This window comes from Phoca vitulina, unplaced genomic scaffold (assembly GCF_004348235.1).
Source record: "Phoca vitulina isolate PV1807 unplaced genomic scaffold, GSC_HSeal_1.0 scaffold31, whole genome shotgun sequence".
Taxonomy (NCBI): Eukaryota; Metazoa; Chordata; class Mammalia; order Carnivora; family Phocidae; genus Phoca; species Phoca vitulina.
Genome location: NW_022589734.1, coordinates 17,136,450 through 17,151,366, shown reverse-complemented (window position 1 = coordinate 17,151,366; position 14,917 = coordinate 17,136,450). Strand labels below are relative to the sequence as shown.

The window sequence follows — 14,917 nt, the reverse complement described above, 5'->3', positions numbered from 1 at the left end:
GGGGCTTGATCCCAGGACCGTGAGATCGTGACATGAGTCACAATCAAGGGTCAGATGCTTAACTGACTGAGCCACCCAGGTGTCCCCAATTATTGTCTTTTAAATGATTCCCCCAGTCCCCATCCCCAGATGAAGTGTCCTGCCACCCAGCAAGCCACTTCTCCCTCTCTCCCTTAACGTGGCCCCTTTACTGATAAGCCCTTGCCTCATGTGACCCAGCCCATGCGACTCGCACTCCATCATCTCATTCTTCAGGGATGCTTTTAGGAGATGTTTTTGACCTCCGTGCCTTTTTCCTTCATTTTTTTCGTCTACATCTTCACATCCCTCTTTTCTCCGATGTTAAAATGTACATAGGTGGGTGCAGGGTGGAAATGCATACCCCAAGGCTCTCCCAAGGCATCCCACTGGATCTCTTGCACCCCATCTGAGGCAGGGGTCAGAGGACTTACAAACAAGTTCTTACCTGGTTGGGACTGTCAGATGAACATAGTTTTAAGATAGAGCGAAAACACACCTTCTACTTGGCAAAATGGTTATTTTTGTATTTTAGACTCATTTGGAAGTCAGTTTTAGATATTTGCCCTTTTAAGAACACATTATCTGAGCTATTAAATGAAAAAAAAAAAAAAAAAGACTGGTACTCAGTCCCTACTGTAATCAGAATTACCTCCAACAGTGGCAAAATGGAAAACAAAGCACACCCTCCAACTCACTTAAAGTATATTAATAGCTCAGTGGTATCATCTTGGATTTAAAGCAATGGCATCCATCTTCCAGAAGACAAGTGACTGGAAAAAAAGGGGACTTTATAGACTTTCTCTCCAAAGAAGTTGGTCAAGGGTCAAGAATGACCAAATACTGTGCAATAAGACATAACTAATTTATGTTATCAAAGCTATAAATGTATATCACTTTTCTTATCTAAAATTTCTAAAGTGCTTAAACACATCTTGTCTGACTTCTTTCTCATTTTGATTTACGACTGGGGTTTCAAAGCCTGGAATTTAAAGGACTTGGCTAAAACCATTATTGAACTTCTGAAATTCAACTCGGAACAAACACCCCCAAATGAAACCTCTTCTGTACGAAGTGCTTAAGCAAAACAAGTTAGAATTTCCATGGAAACAGCCTGGAACTCTTGAAGGAGAAGAGAGGACAAAAGTAAGCATGAAAATGCATTTATTTATTTTTTGGTTCGTCTTCACCTCTGCCCCTCCAAACCTCAGGCTGTCATCTTAATGAACGCTTTCAAGCCTCAGAGGGAATTAAGAACAATATTTGACAGGAGTGAGGAAGGAGCTAAATATAACTCCCCTGTGAGAGAAATGTATTCCAGAACCTTCTCGTCTCCCCTTCCTTCCCCTATCTGGGCAATCTTGCCATCTTTCAGTGCTATTTTTGCACCGTTCCTCTTGCACAACAATTTTAGCTGTTACTTGGTGAGGACCCAATAAAGATCACATCATGAGATACGATTATGTCCTCCTTTGGAAGGGTCATTCAATACGAGACGACGGAGGATCAATTTCCAAATTAATATTGCATATATTCCCTCAGTATAATTTCCATTTGCCTAATACTTCGGCATTTTTAGAATGCTCTCATATAATTCATTCATTTAATCAACAATGTGAGAGGTAGATAGAACCACTGTGTTGGACACGATCAACTCCCATCTTACCAGGATGAAGTGCTTCAAGATCACCCTGCTGGTGGGTACAGGAACCAGGACTCGGCTGGCTCTTTGCTTCTCGGACCCATTGGTATCTCTACCTCTACATATGCAACTGGCCTGCCTGACCACTGTGCACATTAGGCCATGGCTACCCTCCCTTCTTAATGAGATAAGAGCTTTTATTTATAGAAATATATAGCATAGTATTAGAAAGTAAAAATCTCGCCCTCTTTCCAACTGCTAATATTGATATTAGTATAGATCAGAAATACCCCCAAGAAAGGTACAGCCAAGGGTAGGAGGGCTTTCGGCTTTCCTGAGTACGGCTATTTTTGACAAGGTTTTCCCAGAACTGTGTGACCTATTCTTTGCTGATAAATAATGTTTCATTCTTGAATTCAGCAATCAATATGTGGCCTATTGAGGACATAAGTGACCTTTCGTAAATCTGAAAAATTAAATGTAGAACATGTCTTTTGGGGTAGAATAATTTGATGCACCGACTGAATTAAGTAGCTTAGAAATTATCTTGCTGATCCAAGATAATACCTTGAAGGTGCATAATATTCCTGCCTGGGGATAAGTTGGTCTCTATTTTTCTTTGGAAAATTAGAGGCAATTAACATTTGAGATTGTGATGGCTCTAAATAGGAAATTGGTGATCGTAAAGTAGAAAGCATGATAGAATCTGTTATCACAACTTTCTGCTGCTCATAATTTTCGCAAAGGAATGGAGTTCGATAAAAGACATTATATCACAGGTTTGGTAAATCCTAAGACCAAGGGACCAACCAACAATCCATTCCATAATTAACATAATATACACACTTTAAGACAATCAATATGCCAGTCAAATGAATTTTGCCATCAAAATGAATTTGATGTTCTAATACACACGTTATCAGAGACTGCCATGTCGATGTGCACAAAAATTGAAAAATGAAAACATTCCAAAAGGTGACTTCCTTTTTGGTTAGCTTTTACTGTAGGGTATTACATCAACTACTACCAGTGATCATTTATCAAGAGCTTACTATATATTTGGCTTTGGGCCAAGTCATTGATATACTTTAAATAACTGTGTGAGACCAGTATTATTGTCCCAATATTATAGAAATCAATGAACACCTCACCCCAAAAGTGGATTACAAAAAGCAACCTACTCCATTCATATTGCTGGAAAGCGGTAGACTCTAATACCAAACCTCAGTTTACCCAACTCCAGCTTTGGATGGACTGGCCCCCTCTGCACCCACTCTGTTGAGTGACCTTTAGTTAAGCAATTTTCAGTGACATGAATAGCCCTTTAGGGTTCACTGTGGGGGGAGGACCTAGATCATTTGCTGAATATAAGAAAGATGGTGGGTTAGGAATAAGATCTTGCCATTTGCAACGACGTGGATGGAACTGGAGGGTATTATGCTGAGCGAAATAAGTCAGAGAAAGACATGTATCATATGACCTCACTGATATGAGGAATTCTTTTTTTTTTTTTTTTTAAAGATTTTATTTATTTATTTGAGAGAGAGAGAATGAGAGACAGAGAGCATGAGAGGGAGGAGGGTCAGAGGGAGAAGCAGACTCCCTGCCGAGCAGGGAGCCCGATGCGGGACTCGATCCCGGGACTCCAGGATCATGACCTGAGCCGAAGGCAGTTGCTTAACCAACTGAGCCACCCAGGCGCCCGATATGAGGAATTCTTAATCTCAGGAAACAAACTGAGGGTTGCTGGAGTGGGGGGTGGGGTGGGAGGGATGGGGTGACTGGGTGATGGACACTGGGGAGGGTATGTGTTCTGGTAAGCACTGTGAATTGTGCAAGACTGTTGAATCTCAGATCTGTACCTCTGAAACAAATAATGCAATATATGTTAAGAAAGAAAAAAAGAAGAAGAAGAATGTAGCAGGAGGGGAAGAATGAAGGGGGGGAAATCAGAGGGGGAGAAGAACCATGAGAGACGATGGACTCTGAAAAACAAACTGAGGGTTCTAGAGGGGAGGGGGTTGGGAGGATGGGTTAGCCTGGTGATGGGTATTGAGGAGGGCACGTTCTGCATGGAGCACTGGGTGTTATGCACAAACAATGAATCATGGAACACTATATCCAAAACTAATGATGTAATGTATGGGGATTAACATAACAATAAAAAAAAATTTAAAAAAAAAAAAAAAAGAAAGATGGTGGGTTAATAAAATCTACTTAAAAGGTATAAAAACAGGGCATCTGGGAAGCTCTCTGCTCATCGAAAATGTTACATGTAATTAGTGTGAGTTAGAAGAAGTTGTCTTACCTTTATGACAAAATTAGAAACAATCGATGCAACAGAAGTTTTTAAAAATTATATTTAATACAAGTGAATAGATTAGAAGATCTGAAATGTTATAAAGCAATATACACAATGAATAAATAATCTGCACAGGAGAGTCATGTCTACATTACATAACACTGTCTAGTATGGGAATACTTAAAGTAAATCCAGTGATAATGGAGAAAAGTCCATAAAAATGCTAACCTGTCTTCCCTTGTATGAAATTGTTCAAGTATAAAAATCCAATACAGTGTAAAATAGTATTCAATTTAGTTTAAGAATAAAAATTGCAAATATTGCAGTTTTGGAAGAAAAAAGTAAAGCAGCATTTTAAAACTACATAAACTACATAAGAATAGTGTTAAACTAATGAAGTACCAATAAATGAGATCTACACGAGCAAAACTTAGAGAAGGAAGCATGAAACTAGCAATATCTCTCGTTTAAAAAAAAAAACAACCTAAAAACTAAAATAAATTAAAATGTGTTAATGTAAGAGGATTCTCTTATACAGTGCACATATGAATTTAAATAAATCCAAGTCAACATCTTTCGTTGGATAGGTTAATATTTAATATGCTACATCTAGACCTACTAAATAATTTATGCCATGAGATGAATACATAATTTTACAGTGTCACATCTAAAGTTCCTTTCTTTAGAGTGCAGCATAGTAAAACTTAAAAATAAATATCTTAAATAGCATTACTATTAAGGCACAGTATAAACCACATTATCGTTAACCTTTGAAGAATTGTAATCTCAGTCACCTTGTTGTCTCGTGTACTGTGTTCACTAATAAATAGTTTTAAATATGACTCTGAAATAGATACTAAAAAGTGTAAAATTATTTTAAAAGGGGGGGGGGGGGGAGAAAGAAACGTCCTTAAGACAGTTCTTAAGGGTTTAGAGTCTACAAACTTTGCCTGCCTTTAATCGTAAGCCACGAGTCAACACAATAAATAGAAAGAGAAGGCTGTTGTAGTAAAAGCCTGATCCTATTTCAGAATCAGAACTGCTGAGGCCAGCAGATACAAGTTTCCCAAAATTGAAACAGGATGGGGAGAGGGATTAGAATGTGACAAGCTCATCAAACAAGCACAAGTGATGTGTTCTTTCCAGAACTGTGTGTGTTATTGATTGTCCGTACAGCTGCTGCACCCATTAATTCCACATCACTTGCCCCACAGTCCCGCTCATCCACAGGAGAGATGAGAAAATCGCTTTGGTGCCTGTCCACCATTTTACCCACTGCCACGCTCCCAGGTTGATTGTTCGATGCCCATGTTTTGAGAGAGTAAGAACGTGATCTTCTTACCTGAAAAAGTTCTAGAGGCCATAGTGACTGCTAAAAATGACAATCAGTGCTTTCACCATTTTGTGTGTGTGTGTGTGTGTGTGTGTGTGTGTGTTTTTAAATCTGCTTTTAAAGGTTATTCAAGCTACATATTGCTCACTCTGTATTCCCTGGTTCGACTAGATTCAAATAGCATCTTCTAACTTGTAAAAGGCAGTTTGCTTCCCTGATACTATAAAAAGAGCAAAAATAAAAATCCCGTTATAAAAGTGAAGTTCCACTGTTTACTCCCACTTTCCTTGACTCAGGCTCTCTTTGGGATCGATTTCCAAAACTGCGCCCACTCCCCTCTCTCTCTCATCTACGACACTACTGGAGTATAAAAAAAAAAAAAAATAAGAATTCTGCTTCACGAGAGCATAGCTTTGCTTTTTTTTTTTTTTTTTTTTGTGCTGTTTTTTGTTTTTTTGTTTTTTTTTCCCTCCGGAAAGCTGTTAAGTCGATGTGAACTCGCCTTACCTACGACACGTCGGGCAATGGGGGAGGGGAGGGGGGGGGAAACGAGTCGCCTCTGGTCACGTGGCCGCTCTACTGCATGCGGTCGGTCTGCAGCTGCTGCGGCTGGTACTGGCCGAAGGCGGCGGCCGCGGCGGCGGCGGCGGCGGCGGCGGCCGTCCCGGGGGCGGCGGCGGCGATTGGCTGCTGCACGGCGTAGCCGTAGCCCCCCGCCGTGACGTAGCCGGCGGCGGCCGGCGAGGCCGCGTACGGGTACTGGTCGTAGGCGGCGGCGGCGGCGGCGGCGGCGGCGGCCGCCGAGTACTGGGCGTAGGCGGCGCCCGTGTAGTCGATGTAAGGGGTGGTGGAGGCGGCGGCGGCCGTGGGCTGCACGTGCGGGATGACCACGCCGGGCTGCACGAACGCCTGCGGGTACACGTAGTGGGCGGGGATCCTGCGGACAAACGGGACAGCGAGTCAGGCGCCGCCGGCCCCCCGGGTCTGCAGCGCGGCTCGTTCAGAGATAAGACAGACTCAAATTTAGTGGTTATTACGAGCATAGGGTTGCCACAATATCTCCTCGCCGGGGGTCCGTCGGAGTGCTCTAGGCGGTAGCCGGATCGCGGAGCGCCCCGAAAGGAATTCAGCGACAAAAGCACTGGGGGGGGGGGGGGGGGGGGGCGGGGGGATGCCCCTCCCTGCTGGAGGTTGGATTTAGGATCGGTTAAGAGAACCAACGCTTATCGTTCAGCAGCAGTTTGGCAAATAAATCAAGGTTCGTGAGGGCTACGCACCGGAGAGGTAGTGAATACATGCTTAATTGATTTTAAGCCTTTGGAAAATTTTGCAATGAGTTCGTAAAACTGTAGCAAAGAGAGAAAAATTCTCAGCGGTGACTATAATAGGACTTCAAAGGTAATCCGTGATCGTTCAATTCCGGGGGGGGGGGGGCGGGGAGGGGGGAGGGGGTTGGCCGATTTCCCAAAAGTAAAATAAATTTTTCCACAAAATCCGTATGTTTATTATCATGGCAACCCTACTTGAAATTGCTATGCAGACTCAGCACACATTAATCTCTCTGCAACCTCAGTCACCCTTATTAAAAATAATGATGATACAAGAAGCAGGCGACAAAATAAAAAAGAGTTTAAAAGTGTGGTAAACACAGCAGAATCACACTTCTCAAACGAACTGTAGTGCAGCTCACTCTATCACAAGAGGCTGTTGTGGGAAGCTACAGAAATGCTATCAACATTCATGGCAGTGATTCCCAAAGAGATGTGCAGCACGCTTTTTGCCTTTCTTTCTTTCTTTCTCTCCATAAAATTCATAAGGACACAAGGGTCAACCAAACCTGTTTTGACTATCAGGCACCTGAAGGTCAGCCAGCTTGTTTATCTCTATGCAAGACAGACAGAAGGGGTTTTGGGGAAATGATGAGGTTGAGGGTAAAGGAAGGAATAGGAATATTTCTAAAAATTCATATAAACTTAAAATGTTTACATAACAAAATGAGCAAGGAAACATTTTTTTTTTTTTGCGCACATAGGAACTCTTGTTTTATCCTCCACATCAACAAATAGATTAGCATGTTGGTTTTAAATCTGCCCTACTCATAGATATTTGATACATATCAATTGTGTTATGTATTATCCTGTAAAAGTTCAAGAAACAAAATCAAGTACCTTTAACAATTATACATTCAGAGATCACATACAAGACACACTCCAATGACCTTACTTAGGAAGTTAATTTTGTTAAAAAAAATTAATCACAAGAGGTATTTTTAAGAAAACCCATGCATTTCAATTCTCACACTCTTGCGATTCATTACTGCCCCTTTAAAATGCTACCATGAATATCTGACTTATTTTCACCTTTCTTTAAAGCAATCTCCCTCAGAACCCCCTATATTTCTAAAAACATGACACTATAATGCCATCTGGTTGTTGGCAAAGCCAATGTAACAGGAAGTAGAAGCAACAAGTAGCAATCCTTATTTTAAAGTATTTTAAAGAAATCAAGACTGAAAACTTCACATTTAGGTTTCCGAAAACACAGATTTTTGCTTCGTCTTTTCAGAGTTTCACTGAAAGTCCTTATTAACGAACACCCATGGAAAAGATGAATTTATCATAGAGGGTAGTGAACTTTGACCCCAATGATAAAAATACACTCGATTTTACTAGGCTTGTAGATCTTTCCCAGTGCCAGGAGAAAACACGTCATCAAGTGTTTCTGAGGACACTTAGAGATGTTCTTAACTGCTTGTCAGAAACCAGACGCATGGTCATGCACATACTCCAAACTTTTCTCTAGGTCAGGTGACTGACTCACTCACAGCGACAGGTGTGGCTTTATGAAACCCGGTCCCTGGAGGCCGCCGCGTCCACAATGTGCGGACACTGCAAAGACAGCCTCCACTCAAGCCCGTTTACATGTGGTGATGGACAGCAGGGGCTGCAGCCGGGCTATTTTTGATCCTGTCATGCGACAAGGGTTTCCAGCGGGTAAAATGTCTTTATAAGGCCAAAGTAAAACATCTATCAGCAGCGAAGTCCAGCCAGTATGAATCTCACTGATAGGGAAACATTAACCCCTGTACTCCCAAAGCTCTAAGGACAACAGGATGGTTACCAGGTTTGTATCTTTGAATGAATGCTGGTAACTGAAAATGAGTTTAGCCTATAAAAAGGCAGGATGAAGTGTGTGTGTGAGTGTGTGTGTGTGTGTGTGTGTGAAGAATGCACTAGAAGATAGGCAGGGCTGCTTACAGGACTCTTGTCTCTGCACTGATTTTATATTAATAGTTTTCATTTGATAATGCCAACCAATGAGAGTGTAGAGTTCCCTGGCATATCAGAACCCTACATGAAGTCTGGCAAGGGTCAGGAATACATCTGGAAGGCACATGAAATCCAGAGGCTCAGGGAAAGGAGAACCCAGAAGACCAAGGAGAGCCTAAAATACCTCCGTTCAGGAAGGCAGGCAGGAAAGGACCAAAGGCTAAGGTGGTGCTTCGGAAGCCATTCTTGCATTAGGAGGTCTTTTACTAGTTTAAGGAGCTCATGAAGGCAATCCGAGAATCTGTCTCCCCTACCTACCAGTGTCCCTTCCCTCAATCACACAGTGGGCGTACCTAGCGGTTACAAAAGCACAAGAACAAGGCAGATACCTTGGGCAACTGTCAAAAAACACTGACTACATTTTCCTTTTCTTTTTCAGGTCCTCTGACATCTCTTTGTGACTTCTGACATCCTAACTGGTTTCCTCTTCCAGTCCATCACCAGACTGCTGGCAAAGTCTTCATTCCATTTGCTTGTTCTTGTAACCTGTGGCCCCTTTGGCATGCTACGCCTTTTATGCTTCTGGCTCCAAAACATTCCTTCCAGTATTTCTTTCCACCTTTCCTCGAACCCGGGTCAGCTGGACTCCTCAGTGCTCCCTGGACAAGTCACGCATTTCTAGATCCTCACTTTGCTCATGCCATCCCTTTGCCAGGGAAGCCAAACCTCATTCCATCTCTACCTGTTGAAATCCAAATCTTTTCCACCCTAGGTCTAGCGCTCACTCGTAGAGAGCCTTCAGGAATTTGCTTCACGTTCTGGTCTCACATTTCTCATATGTGACATGAATCCAATTATTTCCAACCCTGAATTGCTGTGCATTAAATAACATTATCTACGCACAGAGCCTACAATGATGAATAAAGTAGGCACTCAATACAAGAGTACCTTATTCTCGACCATCCTTTAAAAATCTAGGTCAGCTTCTACCTCTTTCATGAAGACTTCTTGGGTCCCAAGAACCTGATGTCTCCCTCCTTGTCTTAAGCCACACCCTTCTGGGGGCTTCTCAGTTTTCTTACTAGATTATAAGGGAGAATGGAATTGTGTCTTTCTGGCTATAACTTGACAGAGGAAAGAACACAGCTTTTGAGGTCAGGAAAATCACGATTATGAACCTAGAACCAGACTCTATTACTTATTTGCCCTGTGGCAAGTTAATTAACCTCTCTGTATCTGTTTTTTCACCCATGGAAAGAACATTCACTGGCTGACATGAACAGCTTGAGTCAAATAAGTATTGTGAGAATTACATGATTTATGTAAATCTCTTACTAGTACCAGGCATGTAGGAGATGTTCACTTAATGTTACTGTCCCTCCTGCCCCCCCTTAGTGGATAGTATAGTATCTAGTACAGTGTTAATACAACTAGCATAAAGCTGAACACTTAAGGGGCGCCTGGGTGGCTCAGTCGTTTAGGCTTCTGCCTTTAGCTCAGGTCGTGATCTCCGGGTCCTGGGATCGAGCCGCGCATCGGGCTCCACACTCAGTGGGGAGTCTGCTTCTCCTTTCCCTTCTGCCCCTCCCCACCCCTCGCTCTCTCTCTCTGTCTCAAATAAATAAATAAACTCTTCAACCCCCCCAAAACCCTGAGCACTTAAAGGTATACTCAATAAATGTTTAAGGGTATTTCAAACTGCTCTAAACCAGCCTAGAATTTTCTACTCACAGATGCATAGTCTTTCCTCTCTAAGGTTTCAATAAGAAAATGCTTCTTGCAACCAGAAAGTATTTCTAAGACATTGTTTAGCAAATGCACGAGTCTCTATACATCTGCCCACTGTGTTACATCAGAAATTCCTTCAAGCCAGGATTTTCTCTTGAAAAGCCCATTAAATGGCCCCCTTAAGTGGGGGCCATTTAAGGACCACATAAAAAATAGTTCAGTTACTAGAACTTCAAAGAAGTCAAGTAAGATTAAAAATTCTCAAGCTTTTTTCCAGGCCTAAAATAAAAACGTGTGGCATTCCAACAGAATTGAGGATGACCAGGTGTGATTTGTTAGGTACAGACTCTGGGAATTAGAGCAGTGTTAAAGAACCCCTTAAAAAAAGAAAAGAGAAAGCCTGCATCGCTATCTATTTCTAATAAGAATCTCAAGTTCAAACAACTTATGCAAACAGTAATAATCACCACCCTTTATAAAGACAGCTTAATATTAGCAGGGATGAACAACAAAAGGTTACTATCAAAGCATACTTGATTTAAAATTTCCATAGGACATTTTATTCTGGTTATTCTTATTTTCCTTGTGCTACTTTCTTTCTCAAGGATCAATGCAGACTACCACAGCCAGTCCAAATTTCTATGTCCAGCTCTCAATATCTGCCATAAACAGTCTGGTTTCTCTATGCACTAAATTTTTTTCTCTTCTCTGCCTTTGCTTATGCTCACCTCATCCTATAGCCCTCAGGCATGTCCCTTGCTCCTGTTACCTGTCCAGGACATACCCACTGGTCCAAGACTAGTTCAAGTCCCATGAAGCCTTGTGCACCTCTCCAATTCACCTGTTTTCTTGCTATTCTGAACTCCTTTTGTCCTAAATACCAAGTATCTTAGCAACTAGTAGTTCTTGATTGGTTTGTGTTAGTTTTGCAGTCTCCTTATTTTGTATCACCTACTTAGCACAGAAAAACATAAACACATGCTAATACCTGTTGATCGATTTAGCCGCATAATTGTTTCAAGACTATTATTGTGAGATCATGACTAAGTTTATCACCACTTCTTAGGATGTATGTTCTCCTCCCTAATCCCACCTCACACGTAGTCTAGACGAATGAGGAGAGGACCCACAGAAGTAGCTGGACCCATCAACCCACTATTTGTTGTCGGTACCCAGGATGGTTGGGATGGGGCACTGATAAATAGCTATGAGGTATGAGGGCCCTTTCTAATCATATTGGACAGAATACTCTCCCACGGTTTTAAAAAGTAAGAGTTGGCGGTAAGGTGAAGAATCCCTATGTTAAAGGGAGGGTTTTAAGAAGGTATTCATGGAAAACAACCTGGCCCTACCAAGTGCAATGATTATTACTTTTTCTGGTCTATCCTTGGAGACACATAAGGTGGATATCTATCTATCTATCTATCTATCTATCTATCTATCTATCTATCTATCTAGAATCTGACCTTCCAGGTTACACAGGTAGATATTTAGGTGCTAAACTAGAGAACAAACGATAGCTGAGGATAAAACACCTCTTGAACAATTAGACTATTTAAAAAGCTGAAATCTCTGTCACTAGAGTTCTAGCAATGTCAATCAGGTAGAATACAGCCCAAACAGACTCTAAGTAGTCCGAGTAAATTTAGGTGGTAGGGATCGCCCACTTACGTTGTCTGAACAGAAGGGAAAGAAGGGCACTCAGAGGAGGAAAGCTGGTAATCACAGAGCCCAAAGGGAACACAAAGATGAGCAGCCTGTTCACCTGAGTTAGGTCTGAAAGGTGAAAGTGCCACTCGACTCAAAAAACTGGCTAGTGTCAGTGAAATCTGATGAGTGTTTGTTGAACCTTTAAATGAGAAGGCCTAAAGGTGGATATACATTGCAAAAGAAAGAACCCCATTCCCAGAAAACTCCCCAGTAAAACAGAAACTTAGGACATGCAAGCAATGAATCTGTATTCTCACAGAGGGAAATCACACAATTTAGCACTCACTACAAAAATACGGTTAAGTGGAAGTCACAGGCTACAGCTTAAAAGCAAGAAAAAAAAAAAAAAAAGGCCCTTTGCTTCCCATGGCAAAGTCAAAAGTCAACACTCCTCAACACCACCACCAAAACCAAAAACACAAAGAGCCCCTTCCCCGAGGAAAAGAAAACACTTTCACTACAGCTCTTTTCAATTAAGTAAAAAGCACACAGTTTAGCTATCAACACCACTTCATTACTGTAATAAATAAAATAAAGCACACGGAGGTCTATTGACTATTGTGAAAAATAAAACAACAACACCAACATCCATGCATCGTTAATCACCATCTGAGCTCGTGTGTCTGAGTCTACCGGTTACAGAGTTTAACTCCAAACAGAACTATTCCACCTCTTATCATCGTATCCTTCTGATCAGTTAGCTTAACTGTATACCAGCCCTGTCAGGTTAGAAAGAGATAAATAACATTGAGTCAAGTTGAACAGTAATCATGGTGCTGGGACACAATCGTCTTGTACACAAGTCATACCTGGTAGTTTTGTTTTGTTTTGTTTTGTTAATCATAAGCTCAAAATTTGTCTGGTTTGGAGGCTGCAAACTTGGTCAGTAACTTGACTCATCTAAAAATATTTATATTATCAGCATCAAAAAGGTACAAACATATATAAATATGTATCACAAGGAACATTCTGTGACATGATGGTCTTGTCTGTATATAACAGAGGCAGGTTAACAGATGATACTTATCAAAACTTAGGAGGGCCTGATGAACTGACTTACCCAAAAGGTCTTTGTATGAGGGCTGGATGAAGTTGTTGAACCCCGAAGGCAAAACCTGACAATAAAACATACCACATTCTCTATTTGTGCATGGTTAGGCATTTATTACTCCTACATATTAAAATGCAATCACAACTTTCACTTGGAGAAGATCACCATTCTTTTGATGCTTTGCAGAAAATATTATAAATATTATATATATTACAAATATATATACTTGAAAATTCTTTTTACTGATGTTATCATTATAGATATATATTATAAATATATACATACGTATATTTAAAAGTTCTTTTTACTAATGTTACCATGGACCCAAGTAAAAATTTTAATAGGCTACAGGTGGAAACGAAAAATTATCTGCAAAGTTTGACAGTCATACAAGAAGATCGTAGAAAATCAGGCCAGGGAAAAATTCTTGTGGAATGAAACCAGGAACAACAGGACTTGATAATGAAGTTACATGTCACAAATATTCCTGCAATTCTGAATCATGATCTATAAAAAGTCTTTGTAATTTGGAACATGTTGGACAATGCTTTGGAAGATTATGGGTTTTACAGATTATGGTATTAAAAATTCACAAAAACAAAGTCTCCTTTTCTGGATAGCACACACACAAACACGAGTCTTTTAATGTTCACGGATATGGGCACATGCACTCACTTTCTTGACAATCTAGTTCCCTAGTAAATCCATTTGGATGGAAGTGTCAACCTCTTTCCAAAATTTCAGATGGAAACACTTGAGTGAAGAGTATAATGACTGAACAAAACAGAGTTGCTTACCCAAGAAAAAGATTACCATTTGCTCAACAGTCAACTCTTAATTATTTGTGCTAATGGTAAAGGCAGTGTTGTAAATAATCCAAAAGGTCAAATTTTCACATAGACAAAAGCCTGCTTCCCTTTTGACGACTAATAGCTGCATGACTTTGAAGTAAAACATTTTCCATCTCTAAGTGTCAGTTTATCTGTTACACGAGGGCCCAGGCGTACCTGAAATCTCCCCATTTTCTTTGATTACTAATAGTCTTGTGATTTTATGTTAAAGCTTTACCATCCAGACACCACCCCCTGCCCCTAGGCTTCTCTTGGGTCAGTGTTCAAGTGGGATTGCCCGCTCTGAGCACAGGGCCACTGGTGGTAGAAGGAGAGACAACAGTATGTAGGGAAGTATAACCAGCCGGAGGTGACACATTTGGCCCACAAAATCCACATGTGAATGATCTACAAGTGGCGAGAAACTGGAAAATAAAAGAGTAGACTGACTGTATGTCATACCTGAAACAGATGAGTCAAGCCTAAGTCTGGGTGGGTACAAACTGTCCAGACCCCCAAGATCTACTTTTGCACATAGGTACATTTCAAGTCCTGCAAGAGCCGGTGACAACGCTCATTTAATATCTTGATAGAATAACCAGCCATGGTTCAACTTTACTAAACATCTACAATGTCTTCTGAAACAGGGATTCATTCTATTCAGAAGTTGGGGGGGGGTCCTCAAGATGGGTGGGGGGGAGTGGGTAGGAGGAACATTTCTTACCTGGTTGCATGATCCTTGGTTTTGCTCCCAAGTATGCCAGATTCACATTGGCCTTCCTGCCATCAATGATGGGGTTCGGATCCTTGCAGGCTCTCTCAGCAGCGGCTCGGTCAGCCATGGTGACCTTAGCAACATACACACACACACATACATACAAAGCTCTAAATCAACCCCTGAAGGAAACCAAGAATCACACTGGAGAAGTCATTCATGAGAAAACTGAGGGGGTTCTTAAACTCTTTCTTTCTTTTTCTTTCTTTCTTTTTCTTTCTTTCTTTCTTTCTTTCTTTCTTTCTTTCTTTCTTTCTTT

At 41.2% G+C, this 14,917-nt stretch overlaps 1 protein-coding gene across 2 annotated transcripts in view; it reads right to left on the bottom strand.

The window, feature by feature from the left end:
• Positions 1-5,712: 5,712 nt before the first annotated feature.
• RBM24 (RNA binding motif protein 24) overlaps positions 5,713-14,917 on the bottom strand; it is a 10,684-nt gene continuing 1,479 nt past the window's right edge. For both annotated transcript variants that reach the window (XM_032424748.1, XM_032424747.1), the window contains exons 2-4: positions 14,608-14,731; positions 13,063-13,117; positions 5,713-6,232 (exon numbers count right to left, since the gene is read on the bottom strand). In XM_032424748.1, coding sequence (XP_032280639.1) covers positions 5,872-6,232; positions 13,063-13,117; positions 14,608-14,731 — 540 coding nt within the window. In that variant the 3' untranslated portion in view covers positions 5,713-5,871. The remainder of the gene's footprint in view (positions 6,233-13,062; positions 13,118-14,607; positions 14,732-14,917) is intronic.